At 38.6% G+C, this 22,346-nt stretch overlaps 1 protein-coding gene and 1 long non-coding RNA gene across 4 annotated transcripts in view; one reads left to right on the forward strand and one right to left on the reverse strand.

Annotated features, from left to right (window-relative positions):
• The window catches only part of APOLTP (apolipoprotein lipid transfer particle homolog), a 79,859-nt gene that overhangs the window by 20,193 nt on the left and 37,320 nt on the right, over nt 1-22,346 (reverse strand). For all 3 annotated transcript variants that reach the window (XM_086853648.1, XM_086853649.1, XM_023936617.2), the window contains 24 exons: nt 21,746-21,885; nt 20,207-20,369; nt 20,009-20,095; nt 19,381-19,515; nt 18,864-18,983; nt 18,116-18,339; nt 16,280-16,473; nt 14,812-15,114; nt 14,119-14,348; nt 12,934-13,095; nt 12,671-12,748; nt 11,961-12,311; nt 11,018-11,374; nt 9,675-10,025; nt 8,632-8,763; nt 7,808-7,957; nt 7,254-7,370; nt 6,370-6,543; nt 5,451-5,658; nt 4,255-4,421; nt 2,707-2,819; nt 1,744-1,825; nt 1,394-1,531; nt 578-740 (listed from right to left, as the gene is read on the reverse strand). In XM_086853648.1, coding sequence (XP_086709774.1) covers nt 578-740; nt 1,394-1,531; nt 1,744-1,825; nt 2,707-2,819; nt 4,255-4,421; nt 5,451-5,658; nt 6,370-6,543; nt 7,254-7,370; nt 7,808-7,957; nt 8,632-8,763; nt 9,675-10,025; nt 11,018-11,374; nt 11,961-12,311; nt 12,671-12,748; nt 12,934-13,095; nt 14,119-14,348; nt 14,812-15,114; nt 16,280-16,473; nt 18,116-18,339; nt 18,864-18,983; nt 19,381-19,515; nt 20,009-20,095; nt 20,207-20,369; nt 21,746-21,885 — 4,339 coding nt within the window. The remainder of the gene's footprint in view (nt 1-577; nt 741-1,393; nt 1,532-1,743; nt 1,826-2,706; nt 2,820-4,254; nt 4,422-5,450; nt 5,659-6,369; nt 6,544-7,253; nt 7,371-7,807; nt 7,958-8,631; nt 8,764-9,674; nt 10,026-11,017; nt 11,375-11,960; nt 12,312-12,670; nt 12,749-12,933; nt 13,096-14,118; nt 14,349-14,811; nt 15,115-16,279; nt 16,474-18,115; nt 18,340-18,863; nt 18,984-19,380; nt 19,516-20,008; nt 20,096-20,206; nt 20,370-21,745; nt 21,886-22,346) is intronic.
• On the forward strand, nt 2,184-9,676 carry LOC147650035 (uncharacterized). Its single transcript, XR_015277181.1, has 2 exons — nt 2,184-6,788; nt 6,885-9,676. It is a non-coding gene; the product is annotated as an uncharacterized LOC147650035 (long non-coding RNA).

Below are 22,346 nucleotides of genomic sequence, written 5' to 3' on the forward strand. Positions count from 1 at the left end.
CTCTGCTCACACACACACCCCTACCCAGCAGCCACAAGGACTTCACTGTGCTGATATCTGCTCCACATGAGGAAATGTAAGTGAAAACAGGAATCCTCTCTCTATGTACTGGCAGAACAGTAATTACCTGCAATAGCCAAAAGATTGACAGCTACACCCAGAGCAACTGCAGCAAAAACAGCCAGGGAAGTAACCTGTGTGAAACTGAGATAGCCTTACACTGGAAGAGGAACAGTTTACAACACTCAAACAGGTAAGTGCAGTTATCTTCTCTATTTTCAGATCATAAAGCCTCAACATAAGGGTTTAACACCTCGAAGTAGGAGCCAGTGTGACCAGTGCTCCCTTCAGCACCCAGTACTTAAGTTTTATGTTCCATATCCACAAAGCAGAAAGAGTATTCTGAAGTGGACACTTCTAACAGCCAGACCTATAATGAATTTAAAGCAAATAAGACCTTAGAAGCCCTAAATCTGAAACAGTATTGAAATGCTTTGGACATGCATTTTGAAATCAAATTTATGTAGCTTATTTTATTGTCTGCTTTGAACACTTGTAAAAGACTTGAGAAACCTACCCTGCATGCCATGACCTCCAGGCAGCTTTGGGAAGGGTCCAGTGTAAGTGCCTGTTAGCTTTATCTCTTTTCCATCCCACAGGGCAATGTGCCTTAGCAGACGAGTTCTGTTACCTTTTTGGTAAATTGTCATAAACACAAGCTGCCTTGGAAGAATTTTTAACTAAAAATAAAAGAGGGCAAACATTAAACCCCAAGTTCTCTGAGAAGGTAAAACCTAAGTATAATTTTGGTACCACAAAGTCCTTTCTGTAGGAAAGTGTTTTTAAAGGTCTAGCACAATGATGCTCTAAGCCCACTGCTCTTGTACAAGCTACTATTCATTTCTAATTGTCTTCATTTCTACAGAAAGTCATCTTTGCAACTAATGGAACATACATAAACAATTGAGTATTTCCTTTACAACAGTCTTTGATTATTATAGTTTGATTTTCTTTTATCTGACAGAATAATCCTTACAACATAAAGAGTCCCACAGAATAAATCCAGCAGATAGCACAAACAACAATAGGTATTTGTAACATCTTTTTGTATTTAGAGAAAAAAATGTGTGGTACCTACATTATAAAAACTGGTTCAATTTGTAACACATTATTTTTCTTATTTACTATAAATACTGTGAGTGCTCCATCTATAGGAGCAAACAAATATAAGCTCAAACTAATCCACAGTCAAATGTTTGCTCGTGCTACTGGAGAAATGAAGGGCAAAACACCTCACACAGCAGGAGCTGCATTTGGCCCTCACTGCTTGGCAGCCACCCCCTGAGTGCCCTCCCACCACAGCCTGCCTTTGCCATCAGTGGATGGTACCAACCTGGGCCATGGTCTGTGCCACTTCAATGGCATTAGTGAAGCTGCTTCCCATCAAAGTTAGCTTTGCTGAAACGTTGAAATCCCTTTTTTCCATCCTGAGGTAGAGTTTGCCTTTTGCTTCACTCATATCATAATTAACCTTTTTAAGTACCCATTAATTTAAAATAAAAAAGAAAAAAAAAGGGGGGAAAAAGACTGGGATTGTTAACATCTTTAAAAACAGGAACATCCTCAACAATAACAAAAATGTTAGAGATACTAGTACTAGAATTAAAGCAGCTTGACTCCTAACATATTAGACAAGGCTACTTTGCAGTGATGTTTGCAATGGATTACTTGCAGATAAGTTACCTTAGAAGACAGCTCTGCTGCACAGGGGAAGTATTGTAGAAAGAAGGGATGATTCTGGAGTGCTTTTATACTCAACTCTTCACTAAAGGGAAGAAATGTATTGTTCAACAATATTTCAGCAACTCTTGCTGGCAGCACAAGTTCATCAGAGTTAGCTCCAAGTCTGCCCCAGTTTTCAAAGTTAAAATGGCAGTACCTGCCACTGAACACTTACCCAGCTCCCAGGTTTTGATGCAGTCACACAAAATGACCACTTCTGAGCTCAGCAAAAAATCTGTGTATGTATCCCAGGGACAGAATGTAACCACAGGACCAAAAATCACTTTGCCATAGCAAATGCATCAGCTTTTTAAAAATGAGAAAGGTATTTTGGAATCTGACTTCTCAAGCACTGTAATGGTTTATAAACTTAGAATTTACAATTATTAGAGATTTTAACAGAACTTACAAGACTTTTCAGTGCAAAGGTCTTTTGCTAGAAACTTAAGAAATATCTGAAATACCCCAAGGCTGAAAATATCATACCTCTAAACATCCTTAAAAGCCTACAATTTTGTGCAGATACAGCCATACTGATATCAGCTTGGAAAACCAAGTTGCCATAATTTTACAAGTTTCAACTGTGCCAAAACAATTTAATAAGATTTAAAGTTATGTCAAGTTACATTATATTTTTAAGTACTTGTCTGGTTCAGGCCTTGAGTTTCACGGACTCTTTCACTGTCTGCTACTTGGTTTCTGTGTGGGCAGGCAGAGAGACAGGTCCCAAGCTGTGAGGGGAGGAATCTGTCTGCAGCCCTTCAGAAACTCCCTGAGGTCTACAGAGCATTTGGTGACTACTCACTTCATCCAAGTTTTGTTATCCATTTCACCACTGATTTGGTGATTAATAAAGTAACTGTTTTCCATGGACTCACAGTGGCCTAGTGACATTTTTTATAGTTCTCAGAATGACCCTTTTACCCTTGCTGGTCTCTTTTTCTACTGATGGAAAAGGAGAAGTTTTTGTTTTGTTCATAGGTCAGCCTCAGAGCACCTTCAGTTTCATTTTCAGTCATGACTTCTTGAATTGTCATCTGTGGAGGGGGAAAATAAACAAATCACATGCAAAACTTCTACCCATCATTTCACTTCAACTGAGCACAATCTCTTGACTCACTCAAAACCACCATCTTGACTGAAGCTTATCTTCCAGACAGGCCTTCTGGATGCTTCCTACATGTAAACCAAGAGCCTCAAGAGAGGTCTTCCTTTTTTTGTGTATGTTTCCATAGCTACTCATTTCCATTATTGACAAATATTAGTGTTACTTTCAATGTAGCCTTATCTAGTTTAAGTCTAAAGCTACTGGCTCTTATTATTGTCTCCTATACTCTCATTTTTATATACTAGAAAGAAATCGTGTGCTCTTTTATTTTTTGGAATTTTTGTTTTGTTTTGTTTTTCTGTTTTGTGTTTTGCTTTAGGGGTTTTTTTGTGAGTTTTGGTTTGGTTTTTTTTGGGGGTTTTTTTTTAAGAAACAGATGAGGCTCCACAAATTTTTTACTCCAGGGCATATTCTTCATTTTCGTCCTCCCACAGCTGCTGCATCATCTACCACCTTATCCTGAAAATGCTAAAGAATCTCTCTGGGAAAGATGAGGGCCATTTCCCATGCTTCAATATCAACAATGGTATTTGCCAAAGTCTGTGGGAACAGCAATTCCTGAAGTCCCCTGGTTGTACTCATACCTTATACATGAATAAAGCACCTCAAGAATTGCCATCTCCTTTCTTTTTCCATTCAAACATTTAGAGGATAAAAGACATTAATGGGGAAGAAGCAGTGAAAATATACCTTTCAATAAAAGGTTGGCAATATTCCCTTGAAACACTGATACTTAATATGCAGGTTTAATATTGATCTAATGTTTATGTTCAGGAAAGTGGACCTTTACTCTTGCATCCTAGCTACATGTCCTGTTATTTGAAGAGAAGGTGGTGGATCGCTTGGAAGTGTTTTTCTGTGTACTACCCTTCAAAAGGGAAGGGGACATTTCAACTAATGCTTCTTTCTCCCAAGGGATAAACAGGTACAGCCTTTGTTGATCCTATCAAGTAGTTTGGAATATAAATCTACTTCTGTTTATTCAACACTGACGCATTTTAGGAATTTGTGCTAGAATTGGTTTAACCAAGCCAAGGAGTTCTCTAGGAATGAAGGACAGCTGTTTTCTACCTTTGTGAGCCCTATCAGCTGCAAAATGACAGTAAGTACATGCCTTCCTGAAATTATTAACCCTGAAACTGGGGATTTCAGGTACCTGACCACATTCCTTGGAAACAGACCACTAGCTCTGTACGTAAGTCAAAGAGGATTCAGATAAACTGGGCCAAGTCAGCTCTCAGCTGCATTTGTATATAAACCTGGATTCATTTCACTGAGGCCACTGGCAGTGCTCTGGATTAATGCAAATGTAGCTCAAGTGACAGCTTTCATCAAAAAACAGCAAAAGTTCTGTGGTGCATTACCTTAAGAAAGAAGGGAAGTCCCAGGTGATGGAGAAGTGATATGGAATGCTTCACCTCTGCCATGAACACAAATATACCAAAGAGTTCAAAGTCTGTGTCAACATCCACAGTCACAGTTACATCTTTCTCATCATATTGGATTTCACAGGCAGTCTTGGCTTTGTTTTCTATATAGAAGGGACAAAACAGTGCCAATTTTTGAGAAACAGCTAATTTTTGAGAAATTTCAGTACTGCCTGCATAAAATTAATCCAGACAGCTTTTAGGTTAATATATTAATCAAGACAAAGTCATCATTCAGGATTACAAGAACTCTGGCCTGTGGTTGGAGGAGGGCAGAGTTTTTCTGGATGTCCTTGAACTTTGTCCTTGCGAAGTCTTGTGGTAACAGAGCTTGTGTATCCACATCCAGTGTTAAGTGACAAGTTAGTTCCAGTCAGGAATGTGTTTGTGCAGCAAGAGCTGACTAATCCATACAGCAAACTGCATCCCTGGCCTGCAGCAGCCTCTTCTGGGGAAGAGCTCTGAGCTCTTTTGACCTCCAGTGACTCCTTTGGTTCCAGCTACAGCAGCTCAACAATGCCCAAAGAACATGATCTGAAGACCTTTCCCCACTTTCCTACCAGCTTTTCATTTTTGAAAAGGAAAATACGAGACTGCTAAAAGATAAAAATAAGAGATGTGAATCCCCCCAGATTCTTTATTTATCTTATGATAAGACAAAACCCACAAAAATGTGGGTTTTACGGTGGAAATCACATGGTGACTGTGACTGTCCTGAGAGCAACCTCTCATCCTGCTGTTTTTTTCTGAATGGGTGAAAGGAGATGATGCCACTCACATTAGTATTAATTCAGTGCCTGCTAACTTCAGTAGTTCCTGCCCTTTGGTGCAGGAATTGCAGTTTTTGAGTTTCCTTCAATACGAATATATTCCCCTGGGGACACTTAAGGTACCTGATCACAGTGTAAAAGATAAATGCAGATAGAATTTATGCCAGGGCAAGATTTGAGGGTAGGCTGGCTTCATCAGCTAATCACAGATGCAGTTTCAGAATGACAATTTTACTTACAAACAAGATAAAGTCTCTTTCTAGGTACTACCAGCAAATCTTAGTCAGTTTGTAGCTGTTGAAGGAACATCCTCAAAGAACTATTATAGAATAAAAAATCCTGCCAGGAATGGCAGGTACCCACCTGATTTCTGGAAACTGAAAATCAAGCTGATTGCCTTAGGATAACCAGATGCCTGGAGTACCTCACTGCTGTGCACACTCTGGCAGAAGAGATCCACTTGGTGGCCAACATAATAGGAGTTAATTATGTATGTGATTGATGTTTCTCCAGCTGCAATGTGCACATATCTCTCTTGAGTAGTGTTTCTCCCTTGAAAAACCACATCTATCTAAAAAATGATATGGTATAAGTTCTCAAAACAATATTTAAATACTATTTAAGACAGGAGAAAATGGAAGTGAAAGTTCTTTATAGTCTATACTCATGTCAAAATCTATCCATTAACAAAGTGTCTCCTGGCCTTTCATTAATTATCTTTGACTTTCAAGTATGAAGCTCATTCAACTGAATGAATGTCAAGCCATGCCAGCCTCACTGATCCATGTCATATTCTCATTAGGTTCTTTTTTATCCCACAGACGCAACTCTCTTCTTATAAAGGATACTCAGTCTACACCTACTGACAATATTTACCAGATAGTAGGTACTTCAGTACTTCCCCTGAAAATAGCACCCAAAGAAATACTTCTTCCAGTATAAAATTCCTGTTAAAGAGCTTAGGAACAACTCCAGTCCCTGGTGCAATGTGCTCAAGCTCTCCTGTAGAGCTACAATATCAACAGTACCCACTCAACTAACACTGATCATAATGGAAGAATCTCATTCAGATAGCAGTCAAGGAGAAACTTTCTCCTTCAGTAGTTCAAATTTTAGGCATCCAGTTTTTAAATATCAGAAAATCTCAGCTTCCATCCTGTACCTTACAAAACGGAGTTTTCATTCAAGTAATGAGCTTGAATTACATTGTTATATAGAACAATAATTATAATTAAAAACAAGCAAAACAAAACCCCACAAAACAACAAAAACCCAAAGCTACCTGTAAAGATGATGGGACTCTGGCTTGTAGCAGCCATGGCAAAGAGTGATGGAAATTCCCTGTTATGTTGGTACTTGTTTCAAACTTCTGGATTTGTCCTTCAAGAACTATTAGGTGAGCACCATAAAGCACTTTCAAACTAAAGCTTCTAGTGACTTTTACGTTCAAGATAGCCTGTGTGCAACAAAAGTAAATTGTGAAAAGACAGAATTATAAAAATTAAAGCTCCTACTGGTCAGAGTTCTTTCTTTGGTTGAGACAGTATAATCTCAGAGATGTCTCAAAGATGCATCTTTGTATCATTTTATAACACAACATAGTTACAAATGTCCCTTTTATTTAAGACTTCAACCATTTAACATGTATTCTCAAATATGACCATGCTTTAATGCTATTGAGTTACATGGTTAATAAGTCTCGTGTTTCTCGTCCCTTTTATTTAAGACTTCAACCATTTAACATGTATTCTCAAATATGACCATGCTTTAATGCTATTGAGTTACATGGTTAATAAGTCTCGTGTTTCTCAGATAAAAAAAAATATGCCAAGTAGTCAGAGTTTGGAAGGAAAAAAAACATTTGGACAGGATCCAGTGAAACCCCAGCAATGTTCCCCTCTGTTCTCTGTCCAGGAGACACTGCAGCTCTGTCAGATACATAAATGCAGTACTTTCCTCTCACTCCACACTGGGAGCCAACCTCCAATCCCAGGCCTGTGCAAAGTCCAGATCTAAGCTCTTCTCCCGTGAGAACAAACGGAGCTTCTGGACTCCCCACAAGAACAAAGGGAGCACCTGAACTCCACCTTCACCAAAACAGCAAATGTGCCATCTCTTCCCCAGCTGCTGTTCCCCTTGTGGCCTGGCTCCAGGTTGATAACCTACCTGCAACTCAATCCTGTCTTTTATTTGCAAAGTCTTCAATGTCTCTATGTTATGAGTAAGCTTGTAGTTAAGAGACACAACATCCAACTTCTGGACAAAGTTCAGTTCTTCTGTAATCTGCTCAGTTCAAGTAAATACGACAAAAGTTAACTGTGGCACATCTCTGATATGGACTAATTTACATGTCAGAATGAAATTATGAAAACTATTAAAACTTTATGGTGAAGAACTGTCTAATTTTTTTAGAAGTCACAACTTCGTACTATAAAAGGGGATATGCTGCACCAAGTAAAGATTTTTGATAAGGAAGGTTTTATATAATTTACAAATGTGAGTCATGGATCATTGCTGATGTTAAATTTGTTTCAAGGAGCAATCGCACAGAAGGAGTGGCCTAAAGATACTACCTTCATTTAATTAAGGCCCTTAGAACTAACCCACTAAGTCACTGTGAAGTATTGCATTTGGATTGTTTGCAGAAACACTATTTACCAAATCAGTTAGCTTATTTCAACCTCTATCTCACATACTACTGGTATGGAAGAAAAACTTACTTGTTTGTTGTTCACACAGAAATTAATAAATCCTTTATAGAAGTCACTGTTTTTTTCTGATATCACATCAAGTAACATCCTCATGGGAATGCCAATGTCAGCAGCTTCTTGGATGTTATGGGTTAGCACAGCATCCAACTCTTGTTTTTCCTGTTAATATTTCACAGCATAGAGAGCAAAGCATGTGTAGAACCCAAAGATCAATGCAATAGAGCTCAAACCAGAAATCTGTCTGTCCTACATTTAATATGAATTAAACTCCCACTAGCTATGTTGTTTCTCTGTGGCACAGAAACATGCAGAAATTACCAGTTATGGCAGGAAAGTGAAACACCAGGAGGAAACAGATCCTTGTGCATGTTCTCTGCTCTCCTGCTCTGATGACAAGAGAATCCAAACTTGTAATTGTCAACAGAAAAGCAAGAGATCCACAGCCTTCCCTGTGTTGCTGTCTCACTGAATAAACAAACATCAGTGTCTCAATTAATCACTGCCTATTACTTTGCAGGGTAAACCACAGTGATGTAAGGAACATCCAATAGAAGTAACAAAATTTTACACATAAAGAGCATAATAAGGAAATGATTCAGGAAGTGCCAGAGCCTATATCCTATTATCCTATACATCAGTTGCTGATCATTGAAGGTGCCAGATTTTCAAAGATTTTATTATTTCATTTATATTCTGGCATTCATTACTGTCTGACAGTAACATAAAGTTACATGTCAAAACATAAAGTCTGACTATTTGTTCCAAATAACATAGGTTAGAGCACATTACTCTGTACCTTGTTTACACATTCAAACAGCCTGCAGGGTACTCACATCAGTGACTTTTAGTATAAGGAGTCCTCGGAATTTACTTTCATCAACAGTGATCAGGGTCTGTGAATCTAGGTTCATTTTATCCATCAAAAGGTAGCCTGAGCCATCAATTTTCATTGGTACTCCAAGATCCTGTAAAAGAAAGAAAAACTATAAAAAATCACCACTTTTGCACTTAACCACAAATACATTATACCCCTGAAACTTAATTCCTAATAGTAACTTTAATCACCCAGCTGTAAAATCAAGTGTATCAGGCAGCAAAAGCACAGAATGTTTCAGAAATCTTGAGAGCTTTTTAATACATTTTATAAATGTTGTCTTTCTCATTTTGAATATGTCTGATTATTTTTGATACATGAGTCAACACAAAGAGAACACTGGACAATGTTGCAGTTCTTCCTGCCTAAATGAAAAGTTAATTAATGTTCTATACTTGGCATTGTCCCAGTGACCCAAAGTATCCACAAATTCAGTGAAACCAGACAGTATACAGAAGTTTATTATGGCAGCTCTGTTTTTGGAAAAGGACAAGTAAATCTCATCTTTGTATCTTCAGATTTACCCTGACTTGAATATTGAATCCACAGATCATAATGTGATAACATATCTCTCAAACTTTCCATACACTGAATTTTCTGACCTGAAGATTACCTATTTACTTCATATATTTTTAAACTATTTCAGAGTTTGTTTCTCAAACTGCTGAGAAATTGTAACTGATGATAAAGCCAAAGAAAACTTTGAATAATCATTATTTCTGAATAGAAAAACCTTGCAGAATTCTCAACCATGTTTTAGAAAACACATCAGAGCTAGTACAAGCAAGTCCATTATCTGCAGGTACTGACAAACAGAAAATTTGGCATATGCCAAATACAGTGAATGACTGGATCCAGAAGTAAGATGCAACATTAAAAGAGAATGTTTTTATTTCTTTGCTATCTCTCTGAAATACTTGGATTACTGTCTTTTGACTTTATCAAGTACAAAGATCCTAGCTTCGATGTATAAATTCAACATTAAATGAGAAAATTCCATACCTGAATTGTTTGGCATTTGTTTTCTATAAGCATTTTCCACTGAAGGCTCTTTTCAGGGTCAAAGTCCCCATTCATTTGAAGCTCACAGGCACCCAATTTCATTCCAACTCCAATAAGGTATTTTAAGTGTTTCCGTGCAGTGATGGACAGCTCATTTTCCCTTGGGATTTCCTTCAGCTGGGGGAGGTCATGCCTGAATTGAATTTCCAGAGTCATCTTTGGCTTGCACTCTACTCTCACTTCAAGACGGGCAGTTTTGCCTTCTGTTTCCAGAACAGAGAACAGCTCTGCCTGGCACTTGTCTTTCTGAATGGATCCTGTGAGCCGTGACTGAGTTGGGAAATTGAGATCCTATCAAAATTTAAACAAAAAAAATCCTTTGGAATATATAAACAGTTTAAGACAATTTAATATATAACAGTTAAGACAAGTGTGTATTATATGATACAATATCAGAGACAAAAACCTACAATTTCCATGCTGCTATTTTCTCCCTCTCAACAAGAAAGATGGTGATTTTTCCTGATAAGGACCTGGTGGAAGATTTACTGCTACAGAATTAACAACTTCTGCATCTTTATGAAGTTTTACATTTACAAAAATACAAAATACCTGTTTCTTCAGATTGGCAAAGTTAACTAAACATTCTATGCTTCACACCAATCTCATTTTCAAACAAATAAATGTACAAAAAAAATCATAGGCTTAACAGACATTCTTGCATCTGGTAGTAGAAGGTTTGTTATTTTTAATGATTAAACTTCCAGCTTGTCTTATGCAACATCCCAAATGAAAGATTTCTTCCCATTCTGTCAAAGGATTTCTAAAAACACTGAAAAATCTACTATTTTTAATATGTTAAGGGGTTTTCATTCTCTCTTTACTACAACTTTCCTGTCATTTATTATGTTGCCACTTTGTAGTTGAGGAAGTTACTCAATTTGAGGATTTGAAAGCAAAATATAAATGCCTATGAATATCTAGGGAAAAAACCCTAGATTTTGTAGTACTCGTTCTTTCTAGCATAGTCAGTGAGGCTAACTGAAAAAACCAAGGAAATTCTGTTTTGATATAATGCTCACAGACCAGGGAATGTATTTTTGACAGAGCTCAGGCAAATATTGCTGTTCAGCCTTAGAGGGCAGTGTCGGCCTGCGAAGGCAGCAGCCAGCAAATGCTGAACTGATCTGTCTCCAGAGAGCACCTGGGAACAGGATGTGTGAGATACTGCCTAATGCTGTGACAGGGGTGCCTTCCCAACACTCCAGCACTGGCATTTTAGCTAAAACCCACATGGCCTTCATTTGATACCAAACGTTTTTTTAAAAGCTTCCCACAGCTACCTGCAGAAGTTGACATTCTGTTTCTGTTTCCAGCGTCCAGTCAGCTTTATTTTGAACACAGAGATCCCCTCTAGCCCTCAGTCTGCATCTGCCAGCCTGCAGCAGGAAAATGCCCTCTGTGGTGGAGTCTGCGGCTGCAGAGATCAGGACAGAGTTTTCAAAAGGCAGCCCAAGCTGGCTGAGCCAGGGATGTGAGTGCCTGAGCATCCCTTGGAGTGTATATTCATGCTGGCAGGAGGTGTCTATCTGCACATCCACTGCTCTGCCATCACACTGCAGGTTCATTAACAAGCCCACGTTGCAGATGTTCTGTCGAAATGAACCACCCAAGACTGCAACACGAGGCAATCCCATCCTCTGCAACAGAACAGATTACATGGTTTAAAACACACAAAGTAAAGCAACTGTCTTTCTTCGTTTGTACCTAATTCATGAGAAAGCATTCCTTCCTTCTGAAACCATCTGCTTTTGGAAAGGACCATACAAAACAACTTGTTTCATAGAGCAACCTGAAATTTCTCTGTGAAAAACCTGAAAAAAAAAATAATAGGGGGGAGGGGGAAAGAAGAATAAATCCTGCAATACACTTTTCGTAACTATTGTAGAAGAAAAAAGTCTTAACCTCCACAATTCCAAACTGAAAAGACATGCTTTTCACTAGATTTTAGGACAAAAGTTTCTTTTAATTAATAAACTATTATTAAGTAATGTTTTTATGACAGCAGCAGTAACATCTACCATTGTATTACTCCAAATTATCATCTTCAAATACACTTCCCTGTGCAAGTGCTCTGACTCATTGCTTTGCCAGAACAACTTCAAGGACTAAATTTGGCCTATCCATGAATGTTTTCTGGAGGAAAAGTCTGAAGACAATTTTCTGTAACTCAGTGATCTGAAATACACAGACTGGGTGGACATGAAGAAAACAATCTGGGCTTACCTCTAGACTGATGCATTTGTTTCTAAAAGCAAGTACCCATCCTGTCTCATTGTTTGCCAGGGTCACTTCCCCATCAGCTTCCAAAGTGCAAGGCCCAAGTACAATACCAAGGATGCCCTTGTATTTGTCACTTCTCATGGCTGACACCTTCAGTTGGTTTTCTCCGGCAATTCCCAAAGAATGAAGTGAAAGCAAAGAATGCTGGAAGTCGATTTCTAAATGAGGATGGGTGTTAGTGGTGGCATAGAGCTGCAGGCAGGCAAATACATCATGAAAAGAAACATGTCCAAACAGGATGACAGTAAAGTTGCTGGTAAATACTGACCCATTCAGTGAAAGTCTTGCTGGAGTCTGAAAAATTACAGAAAACTGTTGTCATGTTTGCTTTCCTGTTAGGTCACATACTGTTTTTAAAAGCTCCTATTACTAGAAGGTTCCCTACACCATTTTGTATTCATCCTACATAATTATAAATGTTGAAACAAATGGTGAGATGGACTCAAATCTTTATTTGGGACTTCCAAAATAGAAATAACAAAGAAAACCCAAACCAGTAATTAACGGAGTGAAAATATTTGAAAGTGCACCCAAAACTTCCAGGAAGCTCAAATCCATTTCCATGTGCCTTACACTTTCAGTACTTAGATTCTCTTCATGGTCGTTTAAGACACTATTTTGTTGACAGCAAAGTTTATAAATGAAGCCAGTACCTCAAAATGATGAAATGCAATTGCACCATTGCAAAGGCCAAAAAGTTTTTTGTTAGCAGATTCTCCGCTGCAAGCAACCTGTTGGTGTTGTCAAAAAAGTACATTCAGAATATGAAGAAAAGCAGGGAGAACTAAAATTCAAAGGAGCAAGTTGCAGGGCTGCTTTAAGGATCAAATGGATCAAGGCACCAAAACAGATTTAAGAACAGTTTAGTGTTTAGTGCACTAAATACATTACAATATATGGCAGGATTTTTGCAAACCTCTAGTACACATGGAACGATGTCTGTCAGTCCTCCCACATCATGGTGAAGTGAAAGAGAAATTTCCATGGCAGTGTCAGTGGTTTTCTTCTCTATTGCAATCTTGAGCTGCTCTGTCTCCACTGTGGCTGTTATCCCTGCAGCAATCTTTCTAGAGAAATTCTATGCACAAAAGAAACCAAATCATGGAAAGAAACAAACAACAACAACCCAGCAATGACTGGTAAAGGCAAAGTGTGTTTCACTGTGCTTAAACATCACAGTCTGTGTCAGGGCAGCAGCACTGGTAAAATAGAAGCGCAAATTCATCAAAGTAGATTCATTTCAAATAGAGATTGTAGTGTTATTCCAGACCTTCTAAATGCAGTGTATCAATAATTCCTTCTGGCTCCAAAACATACTGAGAGCATTAAGTACCCTGAAGGATTTGAGCCCTCAGGCACAAACAATTAAAGCACTGGAACTACTAAAAAGCAAGGCAAGGGAACTGTTCAGAATTCTTTCTCTGCACACCTCTGTGTCTCACCCTACTGCAGTGTTTGAAGCCACCCAAGTATAAATAAACACATGAGTGACTTGAGCCTTTCAGTGGATGTCTGAGATAGCAAAGTATTTGGACCCTTCTTTTATGAAAGATAATCTGCAATGCAAAAGAGCTTAACATTCACAGATCTGTAGCAGAGACACAGATAGAGAGAACAGTGGCTAAGCAACACCATACCAGGAATCATGGTCCATAATGCTCCTGTGGGTAGGAATTTCCAAAGGGAAAGCCATGCTAAACACTCTTCTGCTCTTTAATAGCCATCCAAAAGATGACACCAGGACCAGTTAAATCCAGTACCAGATGCAAGCCTTAGGCCTGCTGGTCCACTTTCCATTTATAGGGGAAAGATAAAATTGGACAAGACATCTGTTCATATGCAGCAAAGCACTTCACTTAAATGAGAACTGAACATAGGATCTCATTTAGTCTAGATTCATCTCCAAGAGCTCAGATGAAAGGTCCACAGTATGACAAGGAGCCAGACACCACCTTTCTTTCACTCAGTAATTTAGTAAATCTCAAACACAGAGCAGCTTCTAAAATAAATATATACAGTGTACAGGAAAAGCCTGGAGTTATTATATATATACAAATTGTCCTGCCAGAAATTAAACTTGCATGGGCAGAACTCTTCTTACCTCATAATAGCCAGCAGCTTCTAAAACGAAAGGGATCCCATGTTTCTTTATCTTTGAGATGTTGTGCTTTATGCTGACAGATAGCTGGGGTATTGGGAGCTCTGTGGCCAGTCTGTGTCCCTCAAACACAGCAGCAATCCTTTCACTGCCACTCTCCAGGGCTATGGCAATGGTGTGATTTCCTGTGCCACGCTCACACGTGGCAGTAAAAATGCCATCCAAAGGTAACCCTATTGCAGGGAAGGAAGTAAAATCAATAGCACTTCTGGATTATTATTACAGACTACAAAGTACTACAGATCAAAAGAAGCCTTCTATAGTTTTTCATAAGGAACCAAAGGAACCCATGCAAAATTATTGATAACTCCAATTCATGAAAACCCACAGCTTTGCTTAGGAAACAACACTTGGCATAAAACTGTATTTAGAGGAACTGGTCAGCTTTGATGCTGTGCAAGAACACAGATGTACAAGTGAAAAATAATTTACTCTGAAGTATTTCAAAACTCTTTGAACTATTTCTGTGTCCATTTTACTGTATTTTCTCAACAATATTAAAAAGAATGCTGCTAAGACCGGATTACATTTTGTTCTGGAGTGAGCAAACACAACTAATCTGTTTCCACTGGTCAGCAGTCATTTAGATAAATTCACCTTGTTAGACCACACCATCAAGTCAAATTTCCTTCCTACCTGCATTTTTTAAGAAGTCGACATTATGTGTGAAAGCCCCACTGACTCTGCCATGCCCATGATCCATGATATTGAAAAACTCTACAGAAAGAGCCTTCTCATCCACCTGGAAGCTAGCTAGGCCCCTTTTCTTTTCTTTACTCAGTTCCAGGTGTCCTTTCAGTCGTGCCTCCACTGGAACTGCCTGACTGCCATTCTGAATGATGGCAACAGTGATATTGTGCACAGTGGTATTCCCAAACACATTCCTGTTCCTGACATGCAGTCCATACAGTCTTTTGTTGACCATCACATTGATGTTACCTGTAACAGGCAGAAATTATTACTGTGGAGAGAGATTCTTGCGACAGAAATAACCACAGTTTTAGAAGTAATGTATAAATTAACCATTACTTTAATACCAGGAGGAAGTAGCAAAATTTACATTTATTATACAAGATAACTTTGCCTAATCTAGAGAGCAAATCAGTTCAATGTTGAGGGTTTCTCTACTAGTGAGTGTATGTGTTTAAAACAAATTACACACTAGTATTTCTGGCAGCTGATTATTCACCAAGCTGCTTGTGCTCTTAGGCCATATACTATAGTCACTGCAAAAGAAAATTTACAGATGGATTGTGACCTACTGCTTGTGTAATTACAGGCTAAACAATCCCTCCAGAGCTCCAGAATGACCTACTCCACCCATGGAGCCATTCAAAGGAGTAGGAGTCTCAAGTGAGCCCCCCATTTCAAAAGAGGAAAGAGGCCACCCACTATTTCCTTTAATCCATGAAAACATGAAAAATTCCACACTATGTTATTTCACTGAAAAGTACTCTCAACCCGATGACCCATGGTTCATTTTGCATGCAAAATACTCTGCCCTGCATTATACAGAATCACAGAATGGTTCAGGCTGGAAGAGACTTACAGCCCATCTTGTTCCAACCCCTCTGTCATAGGCAGGGCCACCTACCACTGTCCCAGGTTGTTCAAAGCTCTGTCTAGTCTGGCCTCGAACACTTCCAAGGATGGAAGCAGCCACAGCTTCTCAGGGCAACCTGTTCCATTATCTGATCACCCCCATAAGGAAGAATTTCTTCCTAATATCCAATCTAAACCTGCCTTCTCTCAGTTTGAAGCCATTCCCCCTTGTCCCAGTGTCACTCCAGGCCTTTGTCCAAAGTGCCTCTCCAGCTCTCTTGGAGGCCCCTTTAGTTACTGGAAGGGGCTCTAAGGTCTCCCTGGAGCCTTTTCTTCTCCAGGCTGACAATCCCAGCTCTCCCAGCCTGCAGGGGAGAGGAGCTTCAGCCCTCTGATCTCTGTGGTCTACTCTGGACTTGCTCCAACAGGCACACATTGCTCTTCTGTTGAGGGCCTCAGAGCTGAATGCATTGTGCAGCTCAGGAAGGATTACATTAAAATTAAGAAGCTTTCTTAAGAAAGATAGCTGCAGGTTAGAACAAAACACAAAGGAACAGAGTACCATTGTGAACGTTGTTTTTGCACTTCAGTAATCCATCCAGAGAAAGGAGGTGAGGTATGGCCTTTAATCCAGTAAAAGTGTGTTGGACTCTTCCATTTAGGGACAAAACAAAACCAACTTTCTGCTCCCTGGCTCCCATGAAATCCATGTGAAGCCTATTTTCATTAAGCTTCAAGTCAGAAGACAACAGAAGTCTAAAAAGACAGACATAAAAACTGCTAGTAAGATATTATTATGGTTAATTCAGAACTGTCAAGATACCCCTCCTCACTCAAAGCAGGATCAATGAGAGCAGGGTGCTCAGGAGTGCGTGTGGTCAGGTTTGGGAGTATCTCCAAGGATGGAGACTCCACAGACTTCCTGGGCACTCATTCCAGTGTTGTGAATCAGGCAATCAGATGCCTTGCAGTCAGCACACACCATTCACCAGATGTTTATAAATTCCTTAATAAAGCTTCACAGATTGGCAGACTAATTTTTCTTTCAATTTCTTGAATGCTTTTGGTATGGTTCCTAATAAAAGAAAGAGTTGGAGAGACTTTGAATTGGAAATGAAGCCTTCTCTGTCACGATATGAAATGTCTCTTTGGTGCTGATTTAAAAGCAGCATTTGAGAATTCAGCTTAAAAAATAATTCTAAGCACCACCATCATTTGAGTTTGGTAAATGAACCAACAATATTTCTTTACATCTTGGTCCTGAATTGAACAGTGTTGGAGAAACACAGCACAGCTTTTTAGGGAAACCTGCTGGAACAACAAAAAGCTCCGTTTTCAGTGTTGTAAGTATAAGACTGAGACACAATTTTCACATTGCCTTCAACAAACTATCCACTGTACTATCTGACTTTCTAGACTCAAGTATACTACACAAAATACCTAAAAGTGAGGCAATGATTCCAGTTTTCATAGTGTTAGACATCCCTCCTAGAAGTTGGAACCCTGTTGAAAGACTGATGACAAGTAAAACCTCAGTGAAAATCTACTCCATGGGAAGAAAAAAACTATACAGTTCAGGGAAGTAAGTTTCATTCCATCAGACAGCAACCAAAGTCTGTACAGATTGCATCCTTTTAGCTTTTGTCCAGAAACATTCAAGTTTATTTTTGTTTGTATTCTCACTGCAAAACAAATCCTAAACAAATTGTCATTCTAAAAATTTTAAGTGTTCTGTTTTCTTTCCTGTGAACTGCAATAAATTGCTCTCTTATGGCTTACTCTGGTATTTAAACAAATTAATACACTATTGGAAGCCCGGAACTGAAAGCAAACTGCAGAGGCACATGAAATACCCTTCTTGGAATAATTTATCTTATTTTTAGTGTTACTAGTAAATCAAATGTGCTTCATCTAAATTGTAGTATCTTCAGGTTCCTTTAACTCTTATTTCCTCATTCTCCTTATCCTGTCCAATTGGTGAACACTGGGTCCTCTGCAGGAACACTAAATTCTTCACTGCATAGCTTTATGTTTGTGAAATTTGAAAAATCATCTGAAACTTGGGAGGGTCAAATTTCTATTTCCCATATCAGAGCTTTCTTCAATACTTTAAAAGCCTTATAATAAACATTGGGAAGTGCCCTTTTCCACTGGCATAGCTTGTACTATCTCTTCACTCAAAGTTCTCTATACAAAGTCCTTGGAAAGCAAGCAGAACACATTAACACAACTTATACCAACTAATGAAATGTAAGGACAGAAGTATTTCAATAACAGGGATAACATGAACCATCATTCACTCAGTGACCTTGCTGCAGCCATAGGGAAGTTGTTACATTTAAATTTGTGTCCCAGAACACTCTTCAGTACCTCAATTAACCAACATTGATTTCTCTACCTTGATGGAAATATTTTGCCCATGAGCTGGAACTGTACTGATTCTGGATTTGTCAGAATTGTCTGATGGAGAAAAGCCCTCAGTTCAACAATTCTGGCATTCCTCCTGTTCTCATTGTTCACATCAACCTCCAGCATCAGCATTTCCCTTCCATTGGCATGAAGGTGAAGGGAGCCATTGACATTGTTTTCACCGTAACTCTTCAGGGCTGCCTGAGCTTGCACCTAGAGAAAGGAGAGCACGATATGAAAGACCTCAAATTATAATACACAATAGTGAAACATCAGTTTGGGTAATGATACCGCAGACAGCAAGATGGGACTGGACAAAAGCAGAGAGGGGAGCAAAGGAGGAAAGGAGTTTTTAGTTCTCATCTTTGTTTCCTATCATCTAACTCTAATTTTATTTGGCAATAAATTAAGTTAATATTGCCCAAGCTGAGTCTGTTTTGTCTGTGAAGGTAATGGCTAAGTGATCTCCCTGTCTTTATCCCAACCCTGTCACAACAAAATGTGAGCTACATTGAATTTTAAGTACATTTTAACTCAACTTTAAGAGTTTTCTGAATTTCAGCCAAAACTCAAGCCAGCTATTCCAACCCCATTTAGCTATCTAGCCAGAATAAACTCTAAGCATCAAAAGTTAACTGTTTCCCTAACAATTTACACCTCTCAATTGTAGTCACTGAGTGTATGAACTGCAAATCTTCCAATTCAAGCAACAAGACTGTAATTACCAGGGGACTGACCTGTGAAGACACGTTCTTGTTGATGATGACTTTTACACTCACACCACTGTCAAAGTGTTCCAGTTTAGTCTGCCTGGAAAACAGCTCCCCACTTAGGCCCATTGCTTGTGGAAACTCCAGCTATTTGACAAAGTAAAGTATCAGAACAGAACATTGCATTTTCCCCAATTGCCTCATGTGATTTAATGTCTGAACTTTTAGCGTGAAGTGGGTGATACATATAAGAAGTGTTTGTATCAAATTTTATCAGTTTTATCCCAAGATACTGAAAAATATATTGAAAACAGAAAAAAAAGCATGAACAAAAAGGCCAATGTATGCCTTACAAGGGATTATTGACACAAATTATTGATGAATAACTGAACCTGCTGAGATACCTACAGTTATTTGTCAGGGCCAGGACTCGCTTGGATTAGGACATTTGCCAGCATCAAACAATTATAATTCTAAAGACAATATAGTGAAACAGTTACCAAGACATAAAAAATAAAATACCAACAATTAAAACCATCCATACCTGGAATGAGTGTGTCACATCCATGTGTAAAAGATGTCTAAAATCTTCCTCACTGGATTTGTCCTGATACCTCCCTAGAAAACTGAGAACATCTTCCTTATTCACTTTTAAGACAGTCTCAAGCTCATACTTCACCTGTGTGTTAAGAATGGGAGTAAGCAAAGGGCACTGAGAACTATCCATGTGTATAGTGAAACAACAGGGAAGTCTTCCCTACACATCATGAAAAATGAAAGAGTTGCAAACTATTATGTTTTGGTTCAGAATGAGAAACAAGAAAATGAGGGAAAAATAGCTACATTTGGCAAGAAAAATTAATAGATACAGCTAGATAAGGGTGAGAATCCTGAATCCATTCTATCCCAGTACTTGTTTTATTAATAACACTCACGCATAATAATACTCAAAAAATTATGTATGAAGTATTCTTATCACAGATTACTACACAACATATTATCATACACAATTAAGGAGGTACCAAGGACATAATCATCCTCTGAATATTTTGGTTGCCCTAGCTGCATGGCAAGGAACTAAAGACCTATAGCAATTGAAGTCTGAAAAGACAAAGTGTAAATAAGCAGGTAATGAACATCTCCTAACTGAATCTAACGGGAAATTTACTCACACTTTGATGACTTAGAGTTAAAATGCACATTTCAACATCTTTGGGAAACATCCTGTAGTTATAAGGATGAGTTAAGCCAGCACAAATCTAAAAATAAGTTTGAGATAAAATGCAAGGAATATAAGTAATATTCAGTAAACCACTCATTTGCAGGTTGTTTTGGTATATCAGACTAAAGGAAATTCTTGGATAACTCACATAGGGGTTTTCAGGTTGGTAGCCAAGTATAAGAGTCTGAACTGTTTCCTCCACCCCATTTATCAAAACTTTTGTTTCCATGAAATAATGCTTTTGCTTTTTGTCAACAGTAAATGTCTCCTGCAGAAGGAAGCTCTGCAGAAAGGGCACTTTAAAAGGATGCCTGGAAAAAAAAAAAATAAACATAGTGTAAAAGATCTTAATAGACAACTACAAAATGAAATCACAAAGAGTTCAACTTGAACCCAAAATTATCAGTTACCATCAGGGTGTCAAGTACAGAAATAAAACACATAGGACTGGACACTTAAGAAACTACAGAGTATCATTACAACTGCATACAAACTCCACACGCTAACCTGAAACTTTGAAAGAGTTTCTATCCTGAATTTGGTAAATGCCTGGAAAAGCACTGGGAGAAGGTGCTGCTCTAAAATTCTGACATGCATAACCAGCACATACATCTTCTATACCTGTATGGCCAATACTTCATTTCAAATAGAGAAAGTATCCCAAAGTTCCTGGCAGGTTTGAAAATCTTACCTGTCCACATCTTATGTTTTCTGTAGAAACAGTATCTACATGCCAAGAATCCTGCAACAGATGTTCAGCACTACACAGCTCTAGGAGCAGTTTACTTCTTCAGTGTAATGTTTTATGGACTTTATTAAATATTTATACACTTTTACTTAGTCAAACCTCTTGGAAGCATGCACAAACCTTTATAAGCAGACACTGGACTGCCTTTACACATGTTAGAATACCTGCTACAGCTCTTCATTTACATATTTTTTTACTGAAAAGACACCTCCCAGTGTTTTAATTCTCTCTGAGCTACACAGTGGTTCCTAAGGCAGCCTGTGCACTCCTGTTGATGCCGCTGTGCCTTAAGAAAGCTGAGATTTCCCCAGAGGCGATCCAGATGTCTCTAATCTGAGCATACACTTTTACCAAGGCCTTCAGGCTGGGCTTCAGTAATGGATAATGAAGAGAGAAATTTCAGGGACAGCCAATATGTAGAAGAAGCACACTCATTCTCATCAGAAAATGGAAGAATATTCCAAAATCTAAGCAAGACCATTTGTTACATGTTTTAAGAGGATACCTCTGGCTTTAGAATGGCTATATAATGCCTAAGGTTTAGGAAAAAGGCACATGGATGGCACAGAGAATCAGATCTGCATTTTGGAACTTCTCACCACATCCCAGTTTGGACACACCATAAATCCTACTGTTTTCAGGAAATGAGGCTATATGCCTGACTGAGTTGCCAGCAATCATGTCACAGTACATATGATCTGTTGCCTTTGACAACTTTGTTCACTGTCATTTAAGTAAAGAGGCCAAAAGCTAATGGAGGCAAATAACCAGCCCATAAATCTGCTGTGCTTGAGTAAGTTCAGGGAGCCAGATGGGACAAAGAACAGACTTTGTGCATGTTGTACTTTGTAAAGTCCAGAACATTTCCTAAGAGCATCAAGATGCACATTAAATTTAGGCCAAAAACGTTCTTAAAAGATAGAAATAAGAATACTAAACCTGAAATGGAGGGTTGCACGTTTTTGATAGAGCATCTTCTCCTTCCTCAGCTCTTTTATCTGACCTTCACACTGCAGTATGACAGGCAGACTTTTATAATCTCTCCATACAATCTTCACAGAAATGTTTGTCTTCTTAGGCTGCACTCAGATCATGAGACCAGAACAGGAAAGGATAATTCCATCAGATTTACTGCATTCATATTCAGGAACCTCAGTATGGAAACCATGTTGTTCAATAGGCTGTCACTTTACAGACCAAACCATTTCTGCTGCTGTTTAAGTCCAGATTTCCATTAATGTCTCAGAGGATTAAAAGTGCCATCAGTAGAAAATTGACTCCAGCAGAAGACAAATGCCCCTTAATGTGTCACTCGAGTGCTCCCTATTTGCGACATAAGCAAGCTCTGGTATATATATAACCAAACTGGATTTTCAAAGCATGGGAAAAACATTTTCAAAGTTATGTTTAAAAAAACACTTTTTAAGCCTTCCTGCAAGGTGTGAATGGACCAAAGTAACTGATCAAAGTACCTCTTTCAAGAAGAAACTGCTGATTACCCTTCCTGTGCCATAGACATCAAGCAAAGCAAAAAATTATT

The sequence above is a fragment of the Cyanistes caeruleus genome, chromosome 17 (assembly GCF_971803275.1).
Source record: "Cyanistes caeruleus chromosome 17, bCyaCae1.hap1.1, whole genome shotgun sequence".
In the NCBI taxonomy this organism is placed as follows: Eukaryota; Metazoa; Chordata; class Aves; order Passeriformes; family Paridae; genus Cyanistes; species Cyanistes caeruleus.